The following is a 20,338-nucleotide window of genomic DNA, read 5'->3' on the forward strand; positions in this document are numbered from 1 at the left end:
CTGATCATGAGTCCTGTTATAAAAGAGMAAACAAACCAATAATTAATTGGTAAATCATTACATTTTAGAAAAGTATTTTAATTTCACAATAGAAAAAAAAAAATATCAATAACACCAAAAGCGATGATCAAGCCCAGAAAATCTTTCATTTTTTAACATTTCGAGTGTGTTTGTGTAAAGGTCTGTTGTATGTATGTATGGGCCGTTGAGTGTCTCAGGTCTTGGGCTGGCGGAGCAGGCCTCGAATCCTGCGTACCAGGGCCTGGATGAAGGTGTATCGGGAGCGGACCTGGCTGTATAGCCCCTCCACCTCCAGCAGCTTCCTCTGCAGAGCCTCTCCGAAGCCTGCCCCCATGTCACTCTGCAGCTGGAGACAACGACAGAGGAGAGGCGTCAGTCTTACTGGGAACTAACTCGCAAAAGTGTCTGCCACTCTGAAGCTGAAAACACACCCACTAATTCCTATACATGCATCGTCACCTGTACATATTTTTTTCCTAAATCGGTGCACTCAACCACCCATTGTTCTAGGTACTCGGTGCCCTGTCACTCTCCATCCTTTATGACACTTACAGTTGGAGGAAACGTTGCGGTCAAGGGGCATACATATAGATGATTTACAAACATTTCTCCTCAACTGTTAGCATAGTCCAGATAAAGTAACTCACCTGTTCCAGGTCTTGCTGACTGACTCGGGACAGGCCCAGGGCACGTCCAAACGAGTCTGGGGAACACAGGAGAAGCACACCAGTAAGAAGGGATGTGATCAACACAACCAGGAAAAAGGCTACCCATCATTTGTCATGATATAGATGAAAGAAAGTTCCTGATTTTGGGAGCTCAAAAAAACTAATCTAAAAATGTCTGCTATCCCTAGGGGACCGATCTCAATCCACCCCAGAGAGTTAATTGAGCCAGTGTAGAGCTTCACCGTCAGTCAGGCGTGATCTGTAGGCGCTGGCGCCAGGCATTAGGGAGTCTTTGGGGTCAGTGGGGGTGCAGTACAACAGGTAGTACTCCAGGTGGCGCCACATCACAAACAGGCAGGTCTCAATCACGTCTGAGGTGTGGTCAGGTCAAGGCATTTCTCATGCTCACCACTTATGACAGCATTTTCAAAGAAATGTTCCATTTACATGAAGCAGCTACAGCTCAGGGAATTCCAGCAATCATACTCAACATTATCCTTTAACGGGTGTCAAACATTTTTCTACCACGGGTCACATCCGGTCTTCAGAGGTCAGGAGGGCCACACTTAAAATGCATTATATTTCCTCGCCGTCAAAATGTACAAAAAAATTTGTCTATCCATCGCTTTTGGAATGTGATGCTCTCTGACTGTCTAGCTTGTGAAGAGACTAAAAATGTAAGTCCATTATCACTTCTACAGTTTCCATTTGGTTTTTCACCAAATATTCATTAATTTAGATCTTTTTGTGGGAAAATGATCTAAATTGTAATGCCTAAAACCAAATGGAAACTGTAGAAGTGATAATGGACATACATTTCTAGTCTCTTCACAAGCTAGACAGTCTGAGAGCATCACATTCCAAAAGCGATGGATAGACAATTTCTTTTGTACATTTTGACGGCCAGATTGAATGGGCTTGTTTGACACCCCGGTCCCTAAATCAAAAACCACCCTCAGATTAACCATAAACCTTTAGCTCAGTCCCTTTACCTAACTCCTGCACAGCAGTCTGGTCTGGGGGTAGCTAAATGTAATTTAATCTGGTTTAATCTGGTCTGGTTCAATTTAATATAGTAGGATACAGGAGCAGAGGGCCAGCAGTTTTGCTCTGTTGTTGATGAGCTGGACCAGGCGTCTCTTGGCCAAAAGGCTCCTCTGGACAGAGGAGATCTTCTCCACTCCTCCAGTACCAGACACCAGGGCCGCACACAGCTACACACAGGACAGAGACGGGTTAGGGCTGAGGCACTTTATACATCACCTTATCAAGAGGTCGAGTGTGTGTGTGTCTGTGTTTCACCTCCTTGAGCTCTTCTGGGGGCAGCTGCTCCAGGCTCTGCAGCTTGCCCAGGGCTTGTCTATGGCTCTGGTGGAAGCGGAAGAAGTCCGCAGCGCTGTTCTTCAGCAGGAAGAGAACCAGACCCAGGCTGGGCACACGAGAGTACAGGGCTGATGGCAGGGCCAGGTCTGAGGCAGGGCAGGAGAGGATTTTAGTCATTCACAGACAGGGGAGATTGAGAGGAACATAGGTGTGTGTGTGTGCGCGCGCAATGTATAAGTCAAGGCTCTCCAACCCTGTTCCTGGAGCGCTACCATCCTGTAGGTTTTCACTCCAACCCTAATCTAGTGCGCCTGATTTGTATAATTGGCTGGTTAATAAACTGAATCAGGTTAGTTACAACTAGGGTTGGAACGAAAACCTACAGGAGTGTAGCTCTCCAGGAATAGATAGGTGTGAAGCAGGTTAGGATTTCTATCCCACACACATACTCCGGCTGTAGGTGTCTCAGGGGGGAGTTGGGATAAGCAAAAAAACTAATTTCCAATGAAATAGGACAAATATAACCAGCCACCAAATTATTATGACACGTAGCGGAAGAGAGTCTAACCTGTGCGGCCGTCTCGGCTGGCTGGTTCGTTGACCGAGGGGCTGAAGAGACAGATGCTGAACTGGGCCTGGGCTGAGCTCTGCAGCAGCAGGGTCTGGCAGTACTCCATGATGTTAGCACACACCTGGGGACAACACGGCAAAAACACTGGCATTGTTACAATAGGAGTTGGAAAGACGGCACAAACAGAAACGGGCTACATTGCTTTTCTTTTTACCATTCCTCTATCGTACCTGTTGCATGGCCACCTCCATCTCCTCCCGCCGCTCGGCAGGGTCCCCGGGGGCTGCAATCTCTGCCTGCTTCAGGAGTCGCTCCCTCTCGCTCCCGGCCAGACGGCCCAGCAGAGACAGACACTGACGCTAGGGGAGAGGCATGTTGTTACACATCACAAAATACCGGATAGGATTGAGTAACCCATCAGGACTTAATGTCCAGCTACTGACGCTGTGACTGAAGGTCTTGAAAAGAGACACAGGAGAGTGAAAGCAGGGTGTTAGTATCGTGCCAGTATCTACCTGAAATCTGCTAATGTGACCCTGGAACTCCGGCAGAGCTGCACTGTTCACGTCCTGTCCCTCAAGAGCTCCTACACACACACACCCAATCACAAAACTGACATTGGCAAAACCGGCACCATAATATCACATTAGTCCCGAACCCAGGTGTGCCCCAGCTAGGTGTTGTGACTGTCCCTGGTGTGGCTGTGTGTGTACCTGGCAGGGCAGTCTTGCTGATGATGCCTGTGAGCAGAGAGAGTTCCTGCAGCGCTCCCATACTGAGCTCCTGACAGCGCAGCAGCCCTTGGATGGTGTCGGCATGGACGATCAGCCACTGGAGGACCTGTGCTGCCCCCTGCTGGTGGTGTGTGGTGGTGGACGTGAGGATGACCTGGAACAACCTGAGAGCAGGCAGCAGGATCTGTCTGTAGCGGTCCAGAGGGCTGGGGATGAACCCTGAAGGGTCCCTCTGACCAAACACCCTAGAGACACACAGGGAACGGGTCAAATATTACAACTCGGATTTCTACCACATGATTCAGTTAAATCAATAAGGATACATACAGAGCATTTGGAATGTATTCAGATCTCTTCCCTTTTTCCACTTTGTTACATTAGACTTGATAAAAATAACAAATAAAAACTAAATCTACACACAATAGCCAATAATGACAAAGCAAAAACAGTTTTTTTAGAAATGTTTGCAAACATATTAAAAATTAAAAAACTGAAATATCTTATTTACATAAGTATTTGCTATGAGATTCAAAGTTGAGCTCAGGTGCATCCTGTTTCCATTGATCATCCTTGAGATGTTTCTACAACTTGATTGGAGTCCATCTGTGGTAAATTAAATTGATTGGACATGATTTTGAAAATGCATACACCTGTCTATATAAGGTCCCACAGTTGACAGTGCATGTCAGAGCAAAAACCAAGCCATGAGGTCGAAGGAATTGTCCATAGAGCTCCAAGACAGGATTGTGTCGAGGCACAGATCTGGGGAACGGTAGCAAAAAATGTCTTCAGCATTGAAGGTCCCCAAGAACACAGTTCTTAAATGGAAGTTTGAAACCACCAAGACGCTTCCTAGAGCTGGCCGCCCGGCCAAACTGAGCAATCGGGGAAGAAGGGCCTTGGTCAGGGAGGTGACCAAGAACCCGATGGTCACTGACAGAGCTCCTCTGTGGAGATGGGAGAACCTTCCAGAAGGACAACCATCTCTGCAGCACTCCACCAATCAGGCCTTTATGGTGGAGTGGCCAGGGGGAAGCCACTCCTCAGTATAAGGCACATGACAGCCCACTTGGAGTTTGCCAAAAGGCACCTAAATGACTCAGGCAATGAGAAACTAAATTCTCTGGTCTGATGAAACCAAGACTGAACTCTTTGACCTGAATGCCAAGCGTCGCGTCTGGAGGAAACCTGACACCATCCCTACGGGGAAGCATGGTGGTGGCAGCATCATGCTGTAGGGATGTTTATCAGCAGCAGGGACTAGGAGACTAGTCAGGATCGAGACAAAGATGAACAGAGCAAAGTACAGAGCGATCTGTGATGAAAACCTGCTCCAGAGCGCTCAGGACCTCAGACGGGGGGCAAAGGTTCACCTTCCAACAAGACAACGACCCTAAGCACACAGCCAAGACCACGCAGGAGTGGATTCAGGACAAGTCTCGATGTCCTTGAGTGGCCCAGCCAGAGCCCGGACTTGAACCCTATCGAAGATCTCTGGAGAGACAGGAAAATAGCTGTGCAGCGACACTCCCCATCCAACCTGACAGAGCTTGAGAGGATCTGCAGAGAAGAATGGGAGAAACTCCCCAAATACAGGTGTGCCAAGATTGCAGCATCATACCAAAGAAGAATCTAGGCTTTAAATCGCTGCCAACGGTGCTTCAACAAAGTACTGAGTAAAGGGTCTGAATACTTATGTAAATGTGATAGCTTTTTTTTTTTTTATATAAATTTGCAACAATTTCTAAAATCCTGTTTTTGCTTTGTCATTATGGGGTATTGTGTGTAAATTGATGAGGGGAAAAAAACAATTATACATTTTTAGAGTTACGCTGTAACGTAACAAAACCTGGAAAAAAGTAAAGGGGTCTGAATACTTTCGGAATGCACTATATGTGATGGCTAAGGAAAATAATTACTTTGGGAATGACCACAAAGAACAATCTGTAACTCACTCTCTCCATCCATCTCACTCTACCTCTTCATCCCCTCCTTACCTGTGAGAGTCACTGTCAGGCACCATGTCAAACACCTGACACTCCACCAGCTGAGCCACCAGACCACAGCGCAGCAGCTCCACGGCCCCCTGGCCTGTCTTAGCCACTCGCGTCAACAGGGCCTAACAGACAAACAAAGAACAGTGGGTTATATTTAGTGTGCGTGTACACTCCCTTTTGAGGGTGGGGGCGTGTACGAATATAAACCCTTTATATCTCACACGTAGATGGAAAAGTTTTAGAGCAGTGAGTGCTGAAACCTTTAAGGTTAGTGTTTGTGCACTCCCTTCCCTTTCTCACCATCTTGCTCTCGTAGATGTAGAGAGGTTTGAGCAGCGGGGGCTGGGGGCTGAGCAGGGTCTGCAGGGCTGTATCGTCTTGCCTCAGGCTCTCTACCAACACACGCAGGTAACCACTGTTACACACGTACAGCAGCCACTGGCTCTGACGGTCTATGGACAGGATCCGGTCCAGCACGGCCAGGGCAAGCATCTGACAAAGAGAGAAACAGAGGGAGAGGAAGTCAGACAGGCAGGCTGGAGTTCAAGATACAGTATTGCATATTGGATTGATTGTTAATGTTTGTGTGTCTCTGATTTCATACCCTGCCGATCTCATGGCCGTCGCAGGCGTCCCTGCACACCACCTCCATGAGGGCTGTGCCGTAGCTCTCGATGATGGCCAGGTTCTCCCTCTGCAGCTTGGAGAAACCATCCTCAGGAGCAGTCAGACGCTCCCACATAGACTTCCCCGCTGGAAAGAGGGAGGGAAAGACGACAAAGATAAGCATCTTTAGTTTGTTTGGAGTCTGAAATCTCTTCCTGCATTGACCACACAGGGCAATCTTCTTGCTTTTGTAAGTGTCGGAGGTAAATGGTTCACTGTGTCAGGCAAAACCATTAAGATGTGGCGTTCCACAGGGGAGCGTGATGGGGCAACTACTGTTTTTACTGTACATAAACTACATGAAAGATGCTTGTTCTTGACGTCTTTTCCTTTATGCGGATGACGCTACACTTTTGGAGCTTACTGACATTAGTACATGGCTTGCAGATCTTCTCTGCACGTAGGGGAAGAAATTAGGCAATTCTCTTTGGGTCCAGACCTAAATTGTGTAGGTCCTCTGAAATCAGAAGTGTTAGGGGGAGAGGTGCTGACTGKCAAAACCTCTGTTTGCTACCTGGGATGCATCCTTGATGGGGGGGGGTGAACATGGCCACTAAAGTGCTCGTGTAGGTTAATGCTCACACCAAGTTTTTGGCTAGAAAGCTGCTTGATAAGGACTCCATGAGAATGCTAGCCACTGCCCTCATTCAATGTCATTTTGACTACGCTAGTAGTTGTATGTGTTGGGGGTTTATCTAAGCTTCTGAAGGGGAAGCTCCAGATAGCCCAGAATAAGCTGATCAGGGTAGTATTGAAGGCGAGTCCACGTACTCACATAGGCAGGTGCTGCTTTCAGGAACTCAACAGGCTGCCTGTTGAGGCTAGGGTGTCCCCAGATTACACTGGGTCTGGTTTACAGGATTATTTATGGTTCTGCGCCCAGATATCTGACTGATTACTTTCCCCATGTTAGAGATGCACACAACCACAACACCAGATCAGGTGTTGCTAATGTGTGTTTATACAGGGTCAGGAGTAATGCTGGGAAAGGTACTTTCTTGTATACAGGAGCCTCTGTGTGGAATGAGCTGCCTCTGCCAATAAAAACCACGTCCTCTCTAGGCAGCTTTAAAAATAAGGAATTTGTGATGTCATTGGCCTCCCCAGGTGCTTGAGGAACAATAGAAAACAAAAAAGAGGGAAGGCCCACTTGTGCTATGTCATGATTTACCTGGACCACCTATTGAGATGTGCCTTTTGTTAAGTAAATCCAGTGTTAAATGAGGTGAAAAGGAGACTGGCTTGCTACTTTAGAAACTGCCTGACATACTGTATGATCATATGTCCCCTCCGATATAACTGCAATAAGAGGTATTTATTATTTGATTTTGCTATACATCTCTTCGATGCCATACGGTGTACAACCGTGTTGCCGAGCCATCTTGTCACATTTTAGTCATTTAGCAGACGCTCTAATCAAGCGAGACTTACAGGAGCAATTAGGGTTAAGTGCCTTGCTTAAGGGCAGACAGGTTTTTCACCTTGTTGGGTCAGGGATTTGAACCAGCGACCTTTCGGTAACGCTCTAACCACTAGGCTACCTGCCACAAGACAACCACAATGTAAATTCTTAGACTTTACCGTGTTTGATAGTCAATGATTTTACTCATCTACATGCAAGTCTTTTTACAGTTGTGTGTGCTTGTTTTTAAAATGGTCAAATTAATTAACTAAACTAAGGTTTGCAAACAATGACCAGAGCAAATACACACTACTACATAGCGTCCTAAAGTTGATAATTCTCCAAGTTTTTTGTGTCTGCCCAGCAATACTGTAGCTCAACAGTACCTTGCTGCAGTGTATCTGGCTCCTCAGGTTTCTGGGCGATCTGCAGATAGTAGAGCAGAGAGCCGTACAGGTGTGCACGCAGACGCTGGAATCCACCACCCGTACAGAGGATGAAGTCAAGCAGCTTCCTCAGGATCAGGTGCAGAGCAGAGTTAGCGATGGAGGCGAAGCCCGACGACGAGCCTCCCTCCAGCCCCGCCCCCTGCTGCTGCTCCGACAGCACCGATTGGCTGAGGTGGGCGGTGAGGGTGAACACAGCCCCGGCTACTATGGGCATCAGCTCTCCTGCGGAGTCTTCTGACAACACCTGGTAGAGGAAGGAGAACTTAGACCACTTTACAGAGTTGCCATACACACACAATCTCTCCCACACACAGTCTTGTTTAACTAACCTTGTGGGGACACAATACAGTCCCATTCAAAATCGTATCTTCCCTAACCATAAACCTACATAAACAGCATTTGACCTTGTGGGAACTAACAAAATTTTGACCAACTGGGGACATTTTGTTAGTTCCCACAAGGTCAAATGCTGTTTCTAGAGGGTTTAGGGTTAGAATTAGGTTTACTGTTAGGAGCTAGTGTTAAGGTTAGGTCTTTGGGTCCCCACAAAGGGACTTCTGGTCCCCACAAGTATAGTTAAACACATCCACACACACATACCTTGTCATGCAGATCCAGCAGCAGGTCTCTGATTATGATCTGTCTGTCGTCTGCAGGGATGAGGTCTGCAGGGCAGGCAGTGAGCAGGGTCTCCACCAGACCTCTCCATGACTGCAGCGCATGGCGCTTGGCACTCAGGCTCCGACGCACACGATTCCTCTCCACCACCTGCTGCAGGATGGAGTTCACCTCCTGGGGAGTGCGCGCACACGTCAAGGGTTTATTCAGTTAGATGAAACAGTCAGAACGTTTCTTTCTGATTGTTCTGTAACGCGTCACGCTCCTGAACAAACTCCTGAGCATCGTTTTGCAAGGAAAAGACCATACTACTATACTCTGAATAAGGGGTTTTAAACTTTTCTTGTCCAGTGACTGCCACCATATGTTAGCAAAAATGTAATATCACGTTTTAGTAGTAGTCAATCTTTCAAATGAATAGATTTGTTTCATTATTTTGACCACCCCACCAATTATTAGAAGCGTAAACTAACATCGTATATTAGCTAGGAAGGCATCTTAACGACATAGAGAAAATGTTGCTGTTAAACCAATGCTATACATTTTTCCATTGAACCGAGAGAAAATGTAGCATTTTTAAAGCTAATTTCCTGAAAGCCTATGCATTTTGCCATGGCTAATCTTGTGTTCCTCTGCTCAAACATATCAAAATCAATAGACTACCGTTTTGTTTCTCTCTCTTTAATGTTAGCCCCCCCATCCTCCTTCCCACCTCCCCAGCCACTGTGCTTCTATATCGGCATTGCTTGCTCTTTGGGGTTTTAGGCTGGGTTTCTGTATAAGCACTTTGTGACATCTGTTGATGAGAAATGGGCTTTATAAATCTATTTGATTGATTGCGTAACGCCAGTTAGCATTGCATCGTGAAACTACCTCAGACTTCCTTCATACTAGACGCAGAGACAAAAATAGTATCCACGATGATATTCTGTTGCAGCTTGTGATATTCAAATTATTTGTTTTCAGAAAGAAAAAAACACAGACCCCCTGCAGTAGCACGGACTTCAGTTCAAAAACCCCTGCTCTAAARCATACTGCCAGCACTCACCTCCATCAACAGTGGCCTCTGTCCAATGGCTGCCATCCCCTGAAGGGCGTTGACCTCCGCTACCAAGACTCGATGGAGTAACTGTGGAGAATACGACATCATTAGAAAAATGACATAGTAACAAAAATGCATTGAAAACAAGGTTGTGTTACATATGCAAAGTGAAAGCCAGGCCCACCTTGACGTTGCAGACGGTGTGTCCGTGCTCGTTGACGTGCTCGCAGTTGGCGATGACCTGCTCGATCTGAGTGCGCTCAAAAAAGTCCAGCTGCAGCAGCTCTGGCACATCCTGGCTGAAGTTAATGGCATCCAGCACGCTGAGGAGCTTCCTACGCACTGATGACGTCGTCACACATGGACAGCGGATGAGTACGCCATAAAATGATACGGTACGGCGCAACTAGCTAAACAAGACCAGTTCTTGACTTCCGCAACTTACAATACAAAAGGGCCTATAGTGACAAGATTGTATATGGTTCAGTTAGATATGTTGGTGTGAAGAACTAGAACTAACCTTTGGAGACGGTGTCAAAGTGCAGGAATCCACTGACAGATCTGCTCTCCTCCATGCCGGTCTCCCCATCCGCTGATTAAAGAAACAGATCAACTAACACCTTCTGCTTTTCCACTTTTGCTCATATCCTAGTTACATCAATGAACAACAACTCATCCCAAAGAACGCAAGTTCTACAGTGTGTGTGTGTGTGTGTGTATGTGTGTGGTAGTGGTTACCTGCGTGCTGAGTGCGAGGCTGGTCATCCAGCAGCAGGTTGAGGAGGCGCTGGGTGTGTGAGCGCTGGCGATTGAGTGATGTCACTCGGAGTTCGATGGCCGCTGTCTTCATGAGCCAGGACATCTGGGACAGGGCGGAGATCTCATCACCTGGGAAGGTACAGGGAGGGACACAGGTTAGAGAGAAGAGTGTGACACCCAGAGGAGTCTCCTTCCTCTATGGCAGCTCAGTTAAGAAGGACGACTGAGTCTTTATAGGTGTACAAACACCCTGGTTGGCATCTGCCATAATACTTCCACCTATCCTGTTTTTTCAGGTTCAGTGCAGATGAAGGAGAGGAGACCAGGATAGGAAGTGTATTGAGATGCCAGTGAGGAGCTCACCTGGCAGGATGAAGGGCAGGTGCTGCAGGTGGGTGAACAGAAAGTCCTGGCTGGTCCTCAGGTAGCGCATAGTGGGGCCTGAGGTGTCCGAGCACACACACAGCTGGTAGATCACCTGGTAACAGAGCTCAGCCAGGTGTGGGGCCTGGCTGGTGAGCACGGGACCCGAGCGTCTCTCACTGCCTCTCTGCAGCAGACTAAGGATGGCATGCAGGCAGCTCCGTGGGCACCCCAGCACACCTGATACAGAGAGAAGATTTTTTTCTTTGCCTGTTGATGCTAAGAACTTAATAAACATGCACTTTTTACAACGGTAAGTTGGTGGAGTCATGAAAGCTGGGGTCGTACCAAACAGAAGAAAATAAACTGAAACAGTGAGGGACTACCTGAACAAACTCTAGTTTTAAATTTTTCGTTGCAAAACTTTCTTTCTACGGTGTGCCCTAATGAATACAGCCCTGATGTAAAGAAAAGAGCAGCGACTGACCTGCGTCCTGCAGGTTAGTGGAGGAGATGGGCTTCTTGACCTCGTAGCCCAGCAGGTAGAGAGCCAGGTTGGGGGTCTTCAGTTCCAGGGAGGTGATCAGCAGGTTCAGGATGTGGATCTGGGTCTCGTGGCGGATCCTCGCTTCCTTCTTCGCTGGCTCAGAGTCTGGGGGGCAGAGAGAGAGGAGAGGTGGTGAATTGGAGTGACTGAACGGATGTGCTGAGCAAAGTGACTGAATGGGCTTGGTCATTAAATGCAGCGGCCATGACTGAAGCCAAATTACAGTTGTCTTGGGGATGGTTGTTAATGTGTCGGTCTCGTGTGCATGTTCGCACGTGGCATGCGTTTGTAAATTCCCTCTGCCAAAACAGTACACAGTTAAGCCTAACACATTCTTCGGTTTGGTTGGCGCCTAGCTAAACTCGGCTAGGTGAACCGAACAAGTGTGCTCACATACTCCCTCAAAAGACCTTCGGCAGTAGTACGGTTTGTCCATCTTGAGACGCCGTAGCCAGTATACGCTTCTTCAAAAAAGCCAGAATTAATCTAACTCAATAAATACGCAATTTTGCCGAGGTGACCTTAGTCGCTAATTTATTCACTTAGATGTAAAATTGAGCATGAAGACGATTAATCTCTTGTTGAATGACAAGCGCTTCATTGAAGTATCCCTACTGTTGACCAATCACCGAAAAAGGGGGTGCAGACTTTGGCTACCGAACTTCAGCTTGCCTCAGGATAAAAAATAAATAAAAAATGTCCACGAACAGCCGAAAAAACTCTTACCGAAGACCAAAACGTCACAAAATGTTATCATAATACAAACTGTTCCGAACTGTTTCGGATGGGTAGCATAAGGACGCCTTTACACTCACTCACCCTTCTAGGTGACCTGGTTAGACTATTTACAAGTTTTGAAGTCCTCTATGCTAGCTAGTGCTAGCCAACTTCTTTCGCCAATTAGCTGTTGTTCAACCGTGGCAAAATTGGCACTGGGGCCAGTCAATAAATGACAAAATGTAAATGGGACAATATTTCCATGCTGCACATCTTTTGATTGTCACATAAAATGCTTTCAATATTTGTATATGAATTTCTATCATTTGTTTGAGGTTAAGTCATTGAAATTTGGAGCTATGGACTTTTAAAAATATTGTCCCATGTAAATTGTGTAATTTACTGATGGTCCCTAACTATCCCCATAGGGATATCGAATGTCAAACCAAATTGACAATGGGGATTACGATTGAGTCACGTGCAGCTGCGCTCCGAATTGATGATTACTTGGGTGCTGCCAGTTGTGGGCAGGATTGAAATAAACCCAAGGAAAACTGTTACGGCACCCTTCGATCCGTGATATACAATTTGTTCCTATAATCATCTCACAAATCTAAGTTTTGGACAAGACTGACTGACCAAAATTATCCTATTTACACATTGTAGTCAATTTTGACACTAGAATGAATGTTTTGGACTCATATGGATGCAACAAAGGCTGTTTTAAAACGAGAAGTTGCTTTTTAGGGGCAGTCGATCTTTGATGGGCAGGTTGGACATCTTTCACACTCAGAGATAAACATTGTCGATAGAAGGAGAGTGTGACTCACCGTCTCCTTTCTCTAGTCCCTCCTCAGCCCCCTCGTTGTCCAGACACTCCACGAAGCCAGCCATCAGCTTGTCACTCACAGTCTGGTCGTGTGTGAAGTCTCCCACTAGTCGGTTCTGGATGTTGGGGTAGCGGGCGATCCTCTGCAGGATCTTAGCACTCTGGAAGGCCGCCTCCGGGTTGGAACTGCTGTGGTACAGGTACCTGCCAGGGACAAACACAAACCCGGGAATAAGAAGTGAAGGCATATGGCCTGACTTCAAGCTTTGGGCCGGAGATTCAAAATTGTGCTATGGGCCTTTCTGGGCTAGAGGGGGAATTCTACTGTATTGTTTTCATTTGACAGGGACAATGTACTTCAACTTCAAAGTCAACATTTCTGCATATGTCCCAGATTTAGCACAAAGTCTCCTCATGTGTAGTCCCTGGTGAGATAAGTGTTCTAGTACCTGGCGATGTTGACGATGTGGTCAGCACGGCGGCTCTGAGCGCTGACACCCTGCAGGAGCTGCTCCAGGGGGGAGACAATGAGGGAGTCCTGGCTCTCCCTCAGCAGGTCCATGAACACCACCTCTTTCTGCAGGGCCAGGTCCAGAAGACACAGGCAGTGCAACACCGCGGACTCCAGCTGCTTTTTACCTGCAAGTCGAAAAGTCACCGAAACAATGGTGATGAGTGGATGTAAAGAAATGTAATCTCAAGATACCGGAAATGTGAGCTACCCAACAATGTGACCTAAGAAAATATGATCAGTTCTCAACTTAAACCCAAATGTTCCCCTCCTTGTACAATGCTAACAGGGAAGTCAACAGTGTAAAAACAGCTAGAACAGGTGTGTGTGTACTGACCAGGGAAGAGGGCGTAGGTGTCTAGCTGACGCACGCCCTCCTCCAGCAGGCTGAGGCAGAGGGTGAGGGTGGGCGAGTCGTTGAGCAGGTGGAACATGAGGCTGTGGCCGGGMGGCTTGTGGGCCGACACCTGCTCCCCCTGGAGCTCCACTGTTTCCTGGACAAAGTCTGAGGGCTGGGGCTCGTAGTCCCGCAGCAGCTTGTGGAACACCTCCAGAACAGCATCAGCTACCTCCCACTGATAGAGGGCATATGTGGTGGTGAGGGGGTGGAGAGTGAGACAAAACTGAAGTAAGTATTAGTAGCAAAACACACTTCTATGCCATCTGAGAGCAAGTACTGACATGGGTTGTAATGAATTTCACTAGCTAAAAGAAACCGGTCTTATGCAGTTCCCATCTAATGTCACCAACAAGGGACCTCAACTGTGGAGAGATTCCCGTACCTTCTCAGCAGCACGGCGATAGGCTCTGGTGGGGAAGGGAAGGAAAACAGCGTCACGCAGGAAGGTCAGATAGGGCTGGAATCCTGGCGCACGGAGCCCCGCCCCCAGGTTGACGGGCAGGGCGCTCTCGACCAATGTGCTGATGAGCTGACAGAAGGCTCTGGTCAGAGGATACTCCTCACAACTCGACTCAATCTCATTCAGCTCCACCTGAGGGGCAAGGAGAAAGGTTACAAACAGATACATGTGTACAAGCAAACAACGTACGTAGTGCCACACACAAAAATATGCAGGAAAAATCTCACCTCAATCCCAGCAGCTTGTTTCTGTCCAGGGGCCCGCACTGTCTGAAGAATCTGGATAGAAATGAGCAGAACATGAGTGTTTGGCACTTTGTAAGCGAGCCTGGCAGGTCAGACAATACCAGACCAACACCTCAGATGCACTATCAATACTTATGCACGAGACATGTGTTTTTACAGATTATCATTCCTCCTCACTATACACCGGACTTACCTGAGTGTATTCCAGTGACTGCCAGAGGGAGGCAGCTATCTCCGGAGACTTCCCGAAGGCAGCCAGGCAGAGCAGGAGCTCTCCCTTGAGGACAGGCTGCACACTGCACTGCAGCAGCCCCAGCATCACCACAGCAGGGGTCCACTGGGGGTGCTCACACAAGGCCAGGCGGGCATTCTCACTCTGAAAAACACAGTGTCAAATGAGATATCACCTTGGCAAATGAAAGACTTAAGATAGCTTAATTTCAATCCCTGCTTGTGACTGTGTGACCCCCATGTTTGTTTTAACATGCTTTGTGTGTTTATTGTCTGTTCAGACCAGTCTTCAGCAAACCACTTCATACCCAGGTAATGATGGTGCAGAGCAGCTGCAGGAAAGAGGTAAGGCCGTCCAGCTCCCTCTGTGTGATGCCCCTTATTGGCGGGAGGCGGTAGTGTGTGGCATCCGCATTAGGCAGGTCTCGGCGCAGGTTCTCGTGGTACAGCATGAGGGAGTGGAAGAAGTGCTCCCAGGACACAGGGCTGCCGGTCACCTGCATGTTATCCCCTAAACAAACATCACAGTCCAATGTATTATCTGGTGATATCCTTAAAAGAAAATCTGTGAATGAAGGCTGCATTTATCTTTAGCTAGTGAACAAGAAAGGACCTAGTGCCAAGCCCTGGGGAACACCATTAGTGAGAACATCTTTACAGATTCCTACAGGGCCTTGCAGGTGAGTGTTTAGTTACCGTGTGGGGCCCCGTTGGTCTTTAGCAGGCTGAAGCAGTAGTGGGCACACTGGGGGCCGTTGGCCAGGCCCTTCAGCATGCGCAGGTAAGGGATGTACAGGGTGGGAGGCAGCAGGTCCCCCATCTGACGCACAAACTTAGACAGCACCACCTGTGGCACAGAACACAAGCTGTTATAAAAGGTCCCATTGGAGAATAAATGTTACTTTTTAATCTAGGGTGGAAGGGGGATGTGGAAAGTGATCTTACCTGTTTGTGTGGGGGCCTCTGCATTGCCATGCCCAGGTAGGAGCCCTGGAGGGAGGTGTGCTGGAGGGACTCAGGGTGGCACCAGAACTCCAGAGCCAGCTCCAGCCCAAACGGGTCCTTGCTATAGAACTCTCCGATCTACAAACACACAGAAAGAAGTCAGACAAAAATGCTTAGCGAATGCTACTCTGTGAAAGCAACGGTCATGTTCGCTGTTCTTTTTTCCCCTTCCCTCCAGTGCGTCATGTTGCAATGTAAATTGCTAGCAAACGACTAGTCACTTTCACAGCATATAGCAATAAGAAAGCCCCATGTAAATCCACTAGTGACAGTGAGTGTGTAGGGTGAGGTCATGAAGGCTGACCAGGATCATGAGGTGGTCCAGGTCTTTCCTCAGGGAGGACGGAGGCTCACTGCCTATCTGCAGAGACATGTGGACCAGTCTGGCGTCCTCGTCAGCACGGTTACGCAGCTGCTTCACCTGCAAGACGTCACACACCTTGAAACTTGCACATACACACTTCTGCGTAAAAGGAAATAAATATCTTCACCCTGAAAAAAGGAGGACTACACAATATTCAAATTCCTATCATACTTAAACACACCAATGCACAGCCACAAAGCAAAAATGATGTCATTTCTAACCTTCATGGGCATGAGTGCCAGGAAGTCGGTGATGAGGGAATGGAGGCGGCGGGTGTAGAATTCATCATGAGTGAAGCCCTCACATCCCAGCATGCCCTCTGTCATGAAGAGGAAGACACCTCCTAGCAGGGCCTGGTCGGCCAGTGCCTCATCTGACTCTGTAAACTCTGCCAGGGCTGAGCCCTGGGGCAGCTGGGAGAGGGCATGCAGGGCCAGGGCCCAGGCCAGCCGACACACAGCCTGCAGCCCGGGCAGCTTCCAGGGCCTCCCATCAACCAGACGACTGTGTACTGCAGACACGTACTGCTTCTCTGTCAGCAGGGGCAGGGCCTGGAGGAGGTCTGGTTTACACACACACAAACAATTTTTGTGTAGTATTTACATAGAAGTAGTCTACACAATTTCAGGGTCTACATTGCTGTGTTGCAGCATGTTCAGGTAACACGGCAACAGAATACATGGCAAATCTAACCTTCTCTGTCTTCTGTTCCTTGCTCCAGGAAGCTGACGTCCAGACAGTACAGCAGTGCCATGACGAGAGCCAGATTCACGCTGTCCAATGAGCCATCAGCTTCCACTGTCACCGTCTCAAGGTGGGCAATAAGTGCCAGGGTGTCATCCTTACCCAGAGGTGATTGGCAGGTCCATGCAAACAGGCAATCTGCCAGTGCCTGTCGGCACTCTTTGATGAGGTCCGATACCTGGCAGAGAAAGACAATGTGCAAACGTGTGAGGGAAGAAAGACAAACCTCTTCTGTACATGATACAATTCCTCTGAGAAGGGCTTCCTCACCTCTTTCCTGTGTTTTTCGTTGCCCAGGCCTCGCTCTTTCTGCAGGCGCTCAAACTCCCGCGTTACATTGATTTCTGACACCAGCGTCAGTAGGCGTCTCGTCAGGCCCTGGCTCATCAGCTCATCTGTGAAGCGTGTGGTGAGGGCCACCAGCTCCCCACTGGGGCAGAACACACACAACCAAGTCAGAGAGCAGAGGAAAACAGTCATCTGTTGTTCAATCATCAAGGCGCAGAAAAAGAAATACTGGTCTGAACAATATTGAAGTAGGAAGTAGACAGGGAAATAGATCGTACCTTAATTCCAAGGTGAAGGTCTTGCCATGGCGGGACTGGATGAGCGAGCGTAGGGAGTTGGCCACGCAGAGCTTTCCATCCCAGTACAGCAGCACTGCAACCAGCCCTCGACTCAGACCTGGGAAGTGGGGCTGCTGATTCTCACCTGAAGAAAATAAGTAATATTTACAAACAAACACCCGGCCAGTGTTAATCTCCATCGGTAAGGTGCTCACTGCAGTATATATTACCTGCTAGCAGCAGCTCCAGGGCTGCCAGCTCTCCAATGTCAAAGAGGTCACTCAAGATGAAGGCCTCTGTAAGCAGCTGCTCGGGGAGGAGACGTGACCCCTGCTGGCCCTGGATGGCAATGCCCTCTGTGCTGGCTTTCCGCACCTTCTCCCTCTGCTCTGCACTCTTTGGCTAATGAACACAAAAAGAGAAAATATCAAGCAAATGAACTTTAGCAACCCCCGCTTGGCTTGCAGATCAGCAAAACTCATTGGCGTCCCTAACCAGGTTTCCATCCAACCTTTTATGCGAGTAAAGGACATGTCGGATAATGTCGGTGTTGGTAAACTTTCCAAATGTCAACAAAATTAAATACACTAGACAAGGTGGGATCTTGGTTTCAGTACAATTAACTATGCAAAAAATGGCGGTGGAAACAATTATGAGAAAATATTGATATAAATAACCATCATGAGAGAAGTAAACTTAATCACGCGATGATCTGTTGTGTGGTCCTCCCACTACGACTCGGGAAAGCATGCAGTTTATTAGGCTACAGATGAAATAAGTTCTTAAAAACCTCACAGGGCGGTGAAAGTGCACGGTGATACGCTTTATGCTCCTTTCCAACAAATATCGAGGGTCTTATTCTGGTGACATGATCAATGACGCATGGCTGCCTTTTGACAAATAAAAAATTATCTTGCTCTTTTGTCCATAATAATCTCATCATGTAGGCTATACCCATACTGTATTTGCAAGCTGTTGGCTAGAGCGCATTTGCCAAGACCAGTGGGCAAATACGCTATATAATGCAAAATACGTTCTATCAAAACCATCAGTAGAGTTGAAAATGCGATGGAAACCAATTAAACTTTTTATTTTATTCGGTACATGGGAATTTAACCACAAAGTTATTTTTATGTGCACTACGTCATTACGCACAGCCTTTTATCCACATCATGTCAATTTGATGGTAACGTAACGTAGCAAGATAAAAAGACGCCGAGCGGAATCCCCACATCCGTTTTTCAGGGGAAACGAAAGTTAGGTTGAAAATACTGTATCCCTGAAAACAACCGCTTTCTCCCGAACACGCAGAGTGATTTGATGGAAACAGATCTTTGTTGGGGAAATGTGCATCCTCTTTTTATGCAGATTTTTGAATATTTGCATGAAAATCTTGCCAATTGGATGGAAACCTAGCTTCTGACAGCATCTCACCGGGTTCTTGTAGAGTGAGAGGAAATTGGGCTTGTGTTTCTTGAGTTGCAGGTCTAGGAGGTGGACGCTCTCTGGTTGCCTCCTCCACACTGCACCCTCCACTGTGTCCCATAGCTCCTTCAGCGGCCCCCACAGACTGGCTCCTAATAGGGGGACACAAGTAAAGTCAAATCAGTCAGTGTCTTATGTGTCTAGCCTATACAACGCGTTCAGAGCATTTCATAAGCTTTGTTCACATTGGCAGTTTGAAGTGATTCAAATCAATGTGTTTTTTTATCCTGCAGTCTGAACAACCAAAAAGAACATGGAAGTAGGTGGTTTGAAGTCAAATACAAAATCTGATTAATGGTCATTAAACTTTTTGGGGCATATCTTGTTGATGTTGCTTGCTAGCTACTCTGTTGACAGTTTGACAAGAACATGTGGTAGCTAACAAGCTTGTTAATCGTTACAGTTATCTAGTTGACAGATGTGGCTAGCCAAAAGGGCCTCGTTTTGAAAGTTGGATGATCTTATCCTTGAGGCTTTAKATTTTTTTCTAGCATTATGATTTTGAACATTCCAAACAACTGAAAAACGTCCATGGCAGGCATTGTTGTCACCTTAGCTTGCTACATAACTTCTGAGTGGTAGAAAAAACGTGCACCACCAATCAGCCTACACCAACGCGCACACACCCGTCGTTACTATGCCAACTAGAGTAGCCATGTCAGCAAATGACCTCTGTTTAACACAAAAATCCGTTTTGGAACCTTGCTGTTTGGACAGACAGTATTCCAAAACGGATTTGAGCATTAGGGCCTGCAGTGTGAACAAGAGTTTAGTCGCACATTGTTGAGACTATGAGCAAGTTATCTAACTAACGGGTGTGGGCATTCTACATTTTGTTTACCTAGTTAACTACAGTACGTTAGCTAACTAACGTGATAAATTAACACGTGATGCCTTTACATTCGTTTCCTGGTGAGCGACCTCTTGAAGCTAGCAATAGGCAACTAGCTAATAAGCTCTGTATTGAACTGGTAGGACGTTTGCTTCATATCAATGCATTTGGTTGTTTCAACGAATTTTAAATGAAACATACCCACGCATGTTATTAACGTTATAGCGAGATGAACATGGCATAGCCGTCAGCTAATTACTAGCGCTCCTGTCCTGACTGTCTGAACTTGACAGATTCCCCGTTATGTAATCAGACCGTGTTTTATACAATTAAAATACCTCGTCTACAAACGTGTATTGTGATTGGTTGGTAAATAACCATAAACAACCTCTCACCACTCTATTTTTTGAAATAACAGAAAAATAAAGCCCATACCTGAATTTACCGCCATCTGCGCCGCCATGTTAAAACAGAGATATTAGAGAAAGGAGGAGATATGAATCCAATTGCGCAGGAATGGGGGCACCTATAACGCCCCACCCAGCAGACTGTTGACAAATCGCGTTCACGTTGTCATGCTGCGTCACAAAGATGCTAAGCTAATCGTCACGCAATCCCTTCTCAAAGTCAGGGTATGAGTCGAAAAACCTTCCTATTTTCCTCGAAAGTACGTAATGTCACTATTCCAAACTGTACGATATTACAGAGAACCGGTTAATTATCTCACATCTTGGAAAATATTTGTGATGTTGTACTTCTTGTTCACGAAATGTATGCTAATGTTGATTT

General features: G+C 47.1%; 1 protein-coding gene across 1 annotated transcript; it reads right to left on the reverse strand.

Annotated features, from left to right (window-relative positions):
* Window positions 1-57: 57 nt before the first annotated feature.
* On the reverse strand, window positions 58-20,081 carry nup205 (nucleoporin 205). Its single transcript, XM_023971292.1, has 37 exons — window positions 19,985-20,081; window positions 18,667-18,809; window positions 17,463-17,634; window positions 17,233-17,377; window positions 16,937-17,096; window positions 16,616-16,844; window positions 16,144-16,484; window positions 15,863-15,979; window positions 15,499-15,636; window positions 15,250-15,400; window positions 14,862-15,064; window positions 14,516-14,698; window positions 14,305-14,355; window positions 14,000-14,209; window positions 13,555-13,792; window positions 13,156-13,345; window positions 12,708-12,910; window positions 11,101-11,265; window positions 10,614-10,853; window positions 10,230-10,379; window positions 10,012-10,083; window positions 9,676-9,833; window positions 9,498-9,578; window positions 8,432-8,623; window positions 7,769-8,075; window positions 5,919-6,067; window positions 5,615-5,806; window positions 5,315-5,436; window positions 3,297-3,562; window positions 3,099-3,169; window positions 2,814-2,942; window positions 2,581-2,704; window positions 1,992-2,158; window positions 1,774-1,903; window positions 932-1,060; window positions 669-724; window positions 58-367 (listed from the first exon to the last, which is right to left on the reverse strand). The coding sequence occupies exons 1-37, from the start codon at window positions 20,010-20,012 to the stop codon at window positions 215-217; spliced, it is 5,955 nt and encodes a 1,984-aa protein (XP_023827060.1). The 5' UTR covers window positions 20,013-20,081; the 3' UTR covers window positions 58-214.
* Window positions 20,082-20,338: the final 257 nt, after the last annotated feature.

This window comes from Salvelinus sp. IW2-2015, linkage group LG26 (genome assembly GCF_002910315.2).
Source record: "Salvelinus sp. IW2-2015 linkage group LG26, ASM291031v2, whole genome shotgun sequence".
NCBI lineage: Eukaryota > Metazoa > Chordata > Actinopteri > Salmoniformes > Salmonidae > Salvelinus > Salvelinus sp. IW2-2015.